Here is an 11562-nt window from a genome sequence, read left to right on the forward strand (position 1 = left end):
AAATATCTTTTTTTTTTATTCTTTCATCGAAAATCATTTAGCGAAAGACCTGTGTGTATGCACGGATTACCGACTAATTTAAAAATAAAGAATTAGATTAGAAAAAAAAATTTGACGGGTAGATTAGAAAGATTTAGATGTATCATATATATATATAAGAATATCAAATATCCCAACAAGACACATTCTTCTTCTTTTTGCATTTTCTTGTTACGTTTTTCTTTTTTAAAATTTAATTTTATCGATTCGTGTTGGTGTGCATGGTGTGTTGGTGTGCGTGGTGCCGTAGTGGGTGGGGCGCGGTGGTAGTTGGAGGTTTGACGACTAGGGTTGTGCAGTGAGGGAAGGGGCCAAGGGGTGCTGACCATTAAAGAAAGAAAGGTAGTTTTGTCCTTTAGGTATTTTTGTGGAAGTGCAGGATGCAATATAGCGGGTGCAGGAAGTAATTCCCCAAGTTTCGAATTCAAAGTGTTGTTTCACTCCATCTTTTGCGAGCAGTAGCATCGAAGGTACTCTCTAGTCTCCTTCATCTTCCTCCGCCTTAGTTACAAGCACAAACAAATAGCTCCTTCCAACTTTTCTTCTTTCTCTTCAATAGTTCACAACAGACTAAGTTGCAGGTACATTTCTATCCTCTCTCAGTTCCAATCTTTATTTTATTTTTTTCTTTTCTTTTTCTTTTTTCTTTTTATTTGGTCCAGCCTCGTGGTCTAACTAACTATGCTACCTATGCTTATGTTCGTGCTTTGATATATAAGATCCTCCTCAATGAGAGAGCGATATACTAATAATTGTCGTTCCGCGCGGTGTATTATTAATTTCAGTGAAATCTCTAACTGCACACTATTTGTCTGATGGAAAGCTTGAATGGATATTTGTATTAGACTGGGTCTCGTAGCATGTAATTTTGATTGTTTAAGATTGTTTAATATAGCGAATCAATTTTCTTTCTAGATTTCTGCATATAGATGTCTTGTATAAAACTCTTTTAATCTATTAAAAAGGTTTCATTCTCTTTATGCTCATGGTTCTCGTACTCAGTATATATAAGATTTGGTGAATGCAATTAAAAAAGTTTCATTCTCTTTATGTTTTATGGCTCAATTTAACAGGTTTCAACTTAATGCAATTAGGTCCCTCACTGCCATTAATCCATTTGGCATAGTGAATGGTTCTCATCAATCCATCTTCATATAATAGTGGTTTGGCCCATGGGCTGGCCCTAATCCACTTGGCCTAAGCCCTATGGGCCATTTATATATGTGGGCCATTTTGGCCCTAGCCCACATGGGTTAGGGCCAAATGGGTTAGCCCACCAGTCGTTGTCAAATAAACCTCTATTTCGATGCATTACCACTGATACGGTGAATAAAATTCTTTTTGATTGGGGTCTCAGACAGAGAATTGACCATTTGTACTGAAGGAAAGTCAAAGATTGAGTAACATGTCTGAAATATGAAAAATCACTAGTTAGTCAATTTTTATGCATTTTTCTGCGTTGTTTCTTGAATTATCCTAAATGTGATCAATAGGTAAATTGTGCTCTGTTCTCTGGCCTAGTTTAGTTTTGGGATACAACACAGTAATTAACAATACCTTTGTGGTTGTCTTATTGTTTTACACAATGATCAAAACTGGTTCTACAATTGGATTTTTTTATTTATTAAAAACAGGTTTAAGTTTTTTATTTTAACCAAACCAGTTTTGAAATGAAAATGGGTTGGTTGTAAAATTCAATACTTATAATTGGTTTATAAATGGATTTGGTTTGGTATTGTGCCAATTGCCAATCCTATCCATATGCATCCCTAACTATAGATTCTATGATATTTGGAACTTTTTATTCTTAGATGCTTTTTTTTTTGTGGTTGTATTATATACCCTCATCACTTTTGTGCTTGTGTTTCTTTTAAGACATGACAATTTGACAATGTAATTTAATTTTTCTGTGTAGCTATTTTGTTTTTGTTTGTAATGATGACTATTTGAATTTCATTTTGCAGTGTAAAATTTTCAAGTATTGTTTTTTTATCCTTTTCAGCTGGGTAAGAATCATGGAAGTAGAGAAGGAAAATACCACATCTACTATTACTGCAGAACCCTCAGTATCTGCCTCTGATGGTCAAGATCCTGTTTCTTCTGTTAATGCATCTCTACCCGATCCTATGCAACCTGTTATTCCACAGGTTATTGCACCTTTTGTTGTACCTTCTTTAGCTCCAATTCCTGCAATTCCTCCGCCTCGCCCACTGGCACCGCTTCCAGTTCGGTCACCTGTCATTAGGCCACCTGTGCCACAAAATGGCGAGGTTGGATCAAGTGACTCTGATTCAGACAATGATGATTCAAATGCAAGAATTAACCAAGGGGGTGGGGAGTATGAGATATCGGAAGAGAGTAGACTGGTGAGAGAGCGGCAGGAAAAGGCAATGCAGGAGCTCATGATGAAGAGGCGTGCTGCTGCTCTTGCTGTTCCTACGAATGATATGGCCGTGCGAGCTCGCCTTCGACATCTTGGTGAAGCTATAACTCTGTTTGGTGAGAGGGAGATGGAGAGACGGGACAGATTGCGGATGATTATGGCGAAGCTGGATGCAGAAGGTCAGCTGGAGAAGCTGATGAAAGCTCATGAGGAAGAAGAGGCTGTGGCTTCTGCTTCGAAAGATGAGGCTGAGGAAGAACTGCAGTATCCTTTTTACACTGAAGGGTCAAAGGCTCTCCTGGATTCCAGAATTTATATTGCTAAATATTCTTTGGCAAGGGCAGCATTACGGATTCAACGTGCACAGAGGAGAAGGGATGATCCAGATGAAGATATGGATGCAGAGATGGATTGGGCATTGAAGCAGGCTGGGAATTTGAGTCTTGAATTCAGTGAAATTGGAGATGATCGACCACTTTCTGGTTGCTCCTTCTCAAGGGATGGAAAATGGCTTGCTACCTGGTATGTTGTTGCAAGTTGCGCATCTTAAGCCTTACTTTTAATTCTTCCTTTCCTTGTGAAACCATTCTAATCTACTACTGATTGTTTGCAATTTGTAGTTCTCTGACAGGAGCTTCCAAGTTGTGGAGCATGCCCAAAATAAAAAAGCATTCCATCTTCAAGGGTCACACAGAGCGTGCTACTGATGTTGCTTATTCTCCTGTTCATGATCATTTAGCAACTGCCTCTGCTGATCGAACAGCAAAGTATTGGAATCAAGGATCTCTACTGAAGACATTTGAGGGTCATCTAGACCGTCTTGCCCGCATTGCCTTCCATCCATCAGGGAAGTACCTGGGTACTGCTAGCTTTGACAAGACATGGAGATTATGGGACATAGAAACAGGAGACGAGTTGCTTCTTCAAGAAGGCCATAGTAGAAGTGTATATGGTCTGGCTTTCCACAATGATGGATCATTAGCTGCATCTTGTGGACTAGACTCTCTGGCTCGTGTTTGGGACCTCCGAACTGGAAGAAGTATTCTTGCACTGGAAGGTCATGTCAAACCGGTAAGACATTAAAGATCAACCCTGCCCTCTCATTCAAAATCAAGATCATGATTTTACACTTGACATTTTGTAAGGCTAACTATAACTGTAATTCATTTTAAGGTTCTCAGCATCAGTTTTTCACCCAATGTATATCATCTAGCCACGGGTGGTGAAGACAACACTTGTCGGATTTGGGATTTGAGGAAGAAGAAATCCTTTTATACTATTCCTGCCCACTCTAATTTAATATCACAAGTTAAATTTGAGCCACACGAAGGTTACTTTTTGGTAACTGCCTCATATGACATGACTGCTAAGGTATACATTCTATTTCTACCTAAAGCAACATTTTGTTCAAGAGAAAGTATACTTATTTATATTTCTGTTTTAACTGCAGGTTTGGTCAGGCCGTGACTTTAAGCCTGTGAAGACACTATCTGGGCATGAAGCTAAAGTTACTTCTGTGGATGTTCTTGGTGGTAGGATTTCGATCTTAGAAAGGAATTACACATACATGGCTCTGATTCAAAATATCATTTTTATCCTTGTGTGCTATTTCATTATGTGATTGATGTGTCTGTTTCACTGCACCAGTGTCCTTTCCACAAATCACAAATGAATTAAATAGTAACTAATGGGTGTTTTGAAAGGCTAATGATATATCTGGATAATTTGTTGTAGTGAATTGATAAAAACAAATTATGTGTGGCATTGAGTTTTATGGGTACACCCGATGAGCAATTGTGAATTATCAGTGTAAACCAACTTAGTTGATTGGAGTAGTCCTGAATTTCATGGAAAATTCAATGAAACTCAAAAAGTGTAAACCTAGTTTAAGCTTTGCTGATGTACTCCAGCAGGGGACATTTTTGTGTGTTTAATAGGTTTTTCCTCTGCATTCATTTCCTTCCTACATGCCATGGACTAAGATGTGTCGACAAGTTTAAAGGAAATGAAAGGAGAGGGAAGGTTTTTTTATTTTATATTCTTTGCTTTCTATATCTTGTCAAAATGTTGAAAGCCCAGGACTTGATCAATTTTAATGTTTGCATATATTAGCCTTTTCATATGGCATATAAGTTTGGAAACTTAAGGTGCAAGTCTTGAGAATAAGAGTTCTTTGAAATAGAGTATGTGCTGTGCACGCTGCAGTAGCACTGTTTGCAGGCTTTTTATTAAATAACAGTTTCCTGTAACACAGTATAAAAACATAAAACTACAGTCCAGTAACCTGTGCACTGCCTAGCAATTTGCATTGTTGGTTATGACAATTTTAGTTTTTTGTCTACTAAATCAGACTTCTGATTTTAGCTTGTGTGGTTATTGGTTGCAGATGGCGGGTCTATTGTTACTGTCTCACATGATCGCACCATAAAGCTGTGGTCCAGCAATCCGACTGATGAACAAGCTATGGATGTTGACTAAGCTATTTTTGAGGGGATGCAATTTATGAAAGGACTTTAGTGGTGCAAACTAGATAAATCATTTATGTTGCAAACAACAGCGTAGCATGACTGCTTGGATTTTTAGTAATTATACATTACATTGAAAACATGTTATTTGCCGCCTGATGTATCACTTATCTAGTCGCCCAACTAATTACACAATTGAGGAACTGAGTATTGCTAGTATGTTTCTCGCTTGATGTAGCATGAGTAAAAATATATCGTAATTTTTATGTAGCTCTTGCCTTGCTGCTGCTTCGTTATTTGTATTTTCTTTTTTTTTTTTAGTTTTTTATTTACGAGAGTTAAGATTGGATTTTGGTGAAATGCTCGAGTATAGAAGCATTCGGCAAATTAGAATTTATAATCATTTCTGAATGAATTATATTTAAGAGGAATGAAAATATAAATGTGATTTCCTAGGAAAATAATAAGTTGCCATGCATGAATCTGTCTATTCAGCTATCTATACATTAATTCCTTAGAAATAGATTCCTAGACTCAGATTGGAGCATATAGGTTGAATGTACTAAGCTTGGAATAAATAGATTGAATTTGTGGTCCTCTTAAAAGGTTTTGCCAAGATTTTTGTAAGTTGATCATTTGAGTTTCAGTAATGTCCAAGTATAGAATAGGTTCATGTTCAATTTGGATGTAAAAAGAACGTCATTTAATTAATATAAGTTATACTCATAATTTGATTTTTTAACAACTAAGAATATCAACAATAACTCTTATATAGGATGTCAATAACCCTTGTCAAATTGGATACCTCAGGCTCATACAATGGCAAAACATCCCAAATCTTCGCAACCTAAACATAAATTGAGTTCTTCTTAACTACATTTTTTATCCACAAAAGATAAAAACAACTCATTAACCTTATATAACTCAAACTATTGGGAACAAGTATAATCAATAACTCCAATATTTATCTCCTGATGAGTGGCGTTCAATAAAGAATAATATAAGCTAAGATACATTTTTTTTAGAAAAATAAACTAGGCTATTTAAAAAGTCTTTTGAATTTAACATATAAATATATTTAAATAAATATAAATAATAGTTTTATATCAAAAGAAGATATAATATAAATAATTTATTTTGTTTTTTTGCAACAGATAAAATTTCAAAAAAATTGGATGTACAAAATATATTACACGTTTGGTTTGAGTAATAATCAGAAAATTTTGGATAATTTCATTTACATAGTTTTTATAGCATAATCTACATCTACTGCGCGCACACAAATAAATCTATAGAATAAGGTTTTACTTTATAAGGTGACATTACCTGATATCCTATGTTGGTTTCCTCCAAATAATTCAATTAATATAAATCTAATATATATTGAGAGGGAAAAAGGAAAGACGGATTAAATTATGGCAGTATAATTTTGACAAATATTACATTATTTTATAACTTTCAATTGACTAATAAATTGAATGTTCTTTTCACATAAATTACATTTGTAAAATTTCATATTAATCCAAACTCACTTATTACTTTATTCATATAGATTAAAATTGACCTAATATAAACATTTCAGAATATAATAAAATATGAATCATTTGATTATTTTCTGGTTGTTGTTATTCAATTTTGATAAAATTTGACACAAACACAATCTTCATAATATGTCGATATAATTCAACGATTGAATCAATAAAAATCAAATTTTATATAGTTATAAAAAAGATGTAATAATTATTAAAGTTACACCGATGTAATTTGATTCCTTCTCATATAAGAGGAAAATATCTTACATGATAGTGAAATGATTAAATTTAGCCCCTATAATCCAACATGAACGGAAAATATTTAATACTTAAAAAATTATGACTTTTTAAGTATTCATATAATATTAAATCTTAATTCTCCATTTCACTATTTTATATCATAAAATAAACCTTCTATATATATAATCTAAATCTTCCAATCTTCTTTTGTTTATTTCTAATCTAATCTCTATCTTATATACAAACAAGGCTCTCACTGCCTATTGTATCTCATGCTGACACCTGTCCAATAAAAAAATAATAAACCCTCCAAACCTTCTTTTCCCACTTCAATTGTCCTGCCCGAAAACAAAAATCTGTCTGTTCCTTTCCTGAAATAATTAATTAATATTTTTTTTATCTTTTCTCTTCTCTTCTCTTTCTCTCTCTCATGAAATTACTTTTCCAAGAAAAGCAAATATGTTCTCCCTTCTCTATGTTTTTTTTCATTTGTGCACTAATCCCTTTCTCTCACTCCTCATGTCTTCTTCTTCCTCTGTTCTTCTCTTACTCTCTGTTGAACTACAATGGTAGAAGACGTGTGTTTCCTCTACAAGGTACTTCCTTCCTACTTCCTTATTGCTCCTTTTTACTGTCAAACCCGTATGATTTTTTTTTTCATTTGTGCGCTGACCCCTTTCTCTCACTTCTCACTTCTTCTTCTTCTTCTTCTTCTTCTTCTTTTTCTTCTCTTTCTCTCTCTTGAACTACAATGGTAGAAGACGTGTGTTTATTTATGCAGAGAAGGTGGAAGAACACATTGAAGCTGCGATTTTTATCTCAAAAAATCCAAGAGTACAGGTTCGTAAACACAAAAACTTAAATTTTTTTGGGTGTTTTTCCTTTATTTTGTTTTCTGACTTCTCGCAATACAAAAGTTTACATTTTTTGTGTTCTTGAGCCTTCTCCAACGTGCTCATTGCTTCCTATGCCCAGCTTTTTGTGTTTTCATCCTTTTTTGGTCGTGTAATGGTTCAATATATTTTTTGGCATGTTGTATGCAGAGAAGGTGGAAGAACACATTAAAGCTGCCATTTTTATCTCAAAAACTCCATGAGTACAGGTTCGTAAACACAAAAGTAATTTTTTTTGGGTGTTCTGCCTTTATTTTGTTTTCTGACTTCTCGTAATACAAAAGTTTAATTCTTTTGGGTGTTCTGCCTTTATTTTGTGTTCTGACTTCTCGCAATACAAAAGTTTAAATTTTTTTGTGTTCCTGAGCTTTCTCCAACGTGCTCATCGCTTCCTATGCCCAGCTTTTTGTGTTTTCATCCTTTTTTGGTGGTGTAATGGTTCAATATATTTCTTGGCACGTTGTATGCAGAGAAAGTGGAAGAACACATTAAAGTTGCGATTTTTATCTCAAAAACTCCATGAGTACAGGTTCGTAAACACACAAGCTTAAATTTTTTTTGGGTGTTTCGCCTTTATTTTGTTTTCTGACTTCTCGTAATACAAAAGTTTAAAGTTTTTTGTATTACTGAGCCTTTTCCAACGTGGTCATTGCTTCCTATGCCCAACTTTTTGTGTTTTCGTCCTTTTTTGGTGGTGTAATGGTTCAATATATTTTTTGGCATGTTGTATGTAGAGAAGGTGAAAGAACACATTAAAATTGCGATTTTTATCTCAAAAACTTCATGAGTACAGGTTCGTAAACACAAAAGCTTAAATTTTTTGGGGTGTTGTGCCTTTATTTTGTTTTCTACATGAGTACAGGTTCATAACGACAGTGCTGAAGGCGTTGAAGAATAAATGTGTCACTTTTTTCCCTTTTTTTCCTAATTTCCTTTTTTAGAAAATTTATCTTCTGTCATTTTTGCTACAAGAATTGTTACTGATTTCTTTTTGTTTCTCTTCTATTCTTTTTCGTTTTTTATGTTAAAAAAAATGATCTTCTGTCATTTTTGCTACAAGAGTTGTTGCTGATTTTTTGCAACAATATAATTCATAGAGTGACGTTGAAGAATAAAGGTTCCATTTTTATCTTTTTTTTTCATTTTTTTTGTCTAATTTTTTGTGATATGATTTTGTGGTTTAATTTTTGGGACAGGCTAACGATTGAAGGTGTTGAAGAATAAAGGTGTCATTTTCCCCCTTTTTCCTAATTTCCTTTTTCAAAAAATGATCTTCTGTCATTTTTTGCTACAAGAGTTGTTGCTGATTTTTTTTTTTGTTTCTCTTCTATTCTTTTTCGTTTTTTTTAAAAAATGATCTTCTACCATTTTTGCTACAAGAGTTGTTGCTGATTTTTTGCAACAATATGATTCACAGGACGGTGTGGATGAATAAAAGTTCCATTTTTATCTATTTTTTGCCCATTTCTTTTTGTCTAATTTTTTGTGGTATGATTTTGTGTTGTTTGATTTCTGGGACAGGCTAATGACAGTGCTGAATGTGTTGAAGAATGAATGTGTCATTTTTATATTTCCCCCCTTTTTTTATTAAATTATCTTCTGCCATTTTTGTTGTTCTGAATGCTAATATCTATTATATATTTCCTTTGTTTTGTCTAGATGCTGTGAGCAATTTGCAGAACTGCATCTATGGGGTAAGGATGTGTAGGTAACGCTACCCAGTGCTTTTTTTTTTGTTTGATTATTATTATCATTATTATTGTTGTTGTTGTTGTTGTTGTTGTAATCTAACACTTTCCAACAAAAAACGTTTGGATGCCATAAATAAAATATATGGACCTGGAAGTAGATACCATAAAAGTGTCTTCTTGAAGTCATTTTTATTGTACCTATGTGATTAAAGACATTTTCACGAAGTTGATATATTTTTTTGGTACCCAGTGCTTTTTTTTTGTTATCAATTCATAAACAAAATTGAGTTCGCTGTGTTTCTTGCTGAGTTTTGTTCTTGGTTATCCTATAGTCCTTTCTAATAGTATTCGATCCGTTTATTGCAAAACACATTTTGATACACAATTCAAAGCCTCCGCTAAGTATCATCCATTGCTTTATGTTCTCGCCCTAATTTCATACATTTTAGTTGCATGTTATTCTAAGAACTTCTCTATGTGCAGGGTGTCTTGGTTAAGATCCTAGACTTTGTAATGGGGAAAAGTTTGATCCAAGATATGATGAGTTAGGCGTCATTTTACACTCCCATAATTGAAACAGAAGGTGTTCTATGTTGTTTTTATTACGTAAAGGACAAATATATTATTTTGATTGGACCAGTTGCTATTTGATGTAAAATACACGACCACTGTATTTTCAGTGGGAGCTTATGGATCAGAAAACACGGGATGACTAATGGCCATGCATGCTTACATGAAGCTCATTTTATGTGTTCACCCGCTACACCATTATGATATATGCAATATGTTATGCACAACTGAATATTTTTATTTATGTGTTGTATAGTTTGGTTTCTCAACCCGATTTATGAATGAGAGACACATATACTGAAGAGTATTTTGTTTATTACATTTTGTTTATTTTTCCTATTTTAATTTATAGTTATTTCTGGATAGCATGAGATGTAAAGATTTTAATTTTTAACCCAAGAGTTTATTATAATATTGACACTATAAGATAATGTTACATATTCTCACATAATATTTTGGATTTTCAGGAATAATTTTAAGTTTTACAAAACATCTATGTTTTAACTAAATATAAATTATACTTTTTGGTTTTTTATGGGTAATATTATTTATTCAATGAATTTGATTACTTCTCCTGGAAAAAAAAGTAGGTAAAAAAATATGTTGAGTATAAATAAATTGTCTACTGATTAAATACGAAAGCCGATGATATTGAAAAAAAAGAATAGTAAATTAAAGCTTAGAATTAGTTAAGGTTTCAGTGTGTTGCATTCACTCTTAAGCTCAAAACTTGAAATGATTTTGCTTAGCTCTAAGATGCATCAGAAAGTTATGTGAACCATCCTTGATTTCGAACTAAATAGTTTAAAAGGTCATGAACAGTCCTCATATTACGTATTGAATAAACACTTGAGCTTATTTTACCAGTGGATGCCAGAAGCTCAATGAAGTAAAGAAGAGAGAAAGATTAACGTATTAGTGTATTACAGTTAGAATATCAAAGTAAACTTTAAACAGGTAGAGAAACAAGGCGAAAGCCTATTAATCATTTGACGAAAATGATACATTGTTATTATATAAACAATTGTTCTTATATAAACAATTACTTCACACTATATAACATATTTTTTGCCCTATTTTTTCCCGGGAGAAATAATCAAATTTATTGAATAATATTACCCAGAAAAAATAAAAATTTATAATTTCCCTTATGATCTTATTTGAATACATTGGTTACAATTTTAAAGATTTTTCCTCCACATTTTATGTTTATTGTGTCTATAAAATTGAAACTCGGATCATACAAGATTTTAAATTTTTTAATTTGAATTTGAATTATGGTATCATTAAGGTTAATATATAATACTTTAACTGTTATTATTAATTTATTTATTTAATTATTAACATGTAATAAATTAATATTTACTTAATTTATTCAATGTTGGTGCTAATAGTAACAGTTAACATATTATTTTGATTTAATTTTTTAAAATTATTTTAATTGTTATTGAATCAAATCATTGTAACATACAACTATTCATCATCTTAAAAATAATGAGTTTCATTACATTGATTAACATATAATGATTGATTATCATATATAACAATTCATTAAATATTTATATACATGTAATTAATTGTTGAATCATCGTATCATATTTTTGTCATCATTACATTTGATTTATTGTATAATTAAATTCAATATAAAAATATGTTCCTATGAATACAAAAAAATCAATTGTATTTATTATTTATTATTTGATATCAATCAAAATTAAAACATGTGGTTACCACATGTCGTCTTCCTAT

At 32.6% G+C, this 11562-nt stretch overlaps 1 protein-coding gene across 4 annotated transcripts; it reads left to right on the forward strand.

The window, feature by feature from the left end:
• The first annotated feature begins 214 nt into the window (after nucleotides 1-214).
• Nucleotides 215-5168, forward strand: LOC114393338 (U4/U6 small nuclear ribonucleoprotein PRP4-like protein). 4 transcript variants are annotated; one of them, XM_028354664.1, is made up of 6 exons: nucleotides 215-509; nucleotides 2042-2944; nucleotides 3043-3493; nucleotides 3596-3793; nucleotides 3873-3954; nucleotides 4809-5168. In XM_028354664.1, the coding sequence occupies exons 2-6, from the start codon at nucleotides 2055-2057 to the stop codon at nucleotides 4898-4900; spliced, it is 1713 nt and encodes a 570-aa protein (XP_028210465.1). In that variant the 5' UTR covers nucleotides 215-509; nucleotides 2042-2054; the 3' UTR covers nucleotides 4901-5168. The 4 variants fall into 4 exon arrangements, with proteins under 4 accessions (XP_028210465.1, XP_028210448.1, XP_028210442.1 ...); XM_028354647.1 differs by having other exon boundaries at nucleotides 216-620; nucleotides 2004-2944; XM_028354641.1 differs by having other exon boundaries at nucleotides 216-620.
• The last annotated feature ends 6394 nt before the right edge of the window (nucleotides 5169-11562 follow it).

The sequence above is a fragment of the Glycine soja genome, chromosome 2 (genome assembly GCF_004193775.1).
Source record: "Glycine soja cultivar W05 chromosome 2, ASM419377v2, whole genome shotgun sequence".
In the NCBI taxonomy this organism is placed as follows: Eukaryota; Viridiplantae; Streptophyta; class Magnoliopsida; order Fabales; family Fabaceae; genus Glycine; species Glycine soja.

Excerpts from the sequence above, each read along its gene's own strand:
- LOC114393338 (XM_028354664.1), top strand. The coding sequence starts at position 2,055 with ATGGAAGTAGAGAAGGAAAATACCACATCTACTATTACTGCAGAACCC. Across the intron at positions 2,945-3,042 it reads GGAAAATGGCTTGCTACCTG|TTCTCTGACAGGAGCTTCCA; the intron begins GTATGTTGTTGC and ends TGCAATTTGTAG. Across the intron at positions 3,794-3,872 it reads CATATGACATGACTGCTAAG|GTTTGGTCAGGCCGTGACTT; the intron begins GTATACATTCTA and ends TTTTAACTGCAG.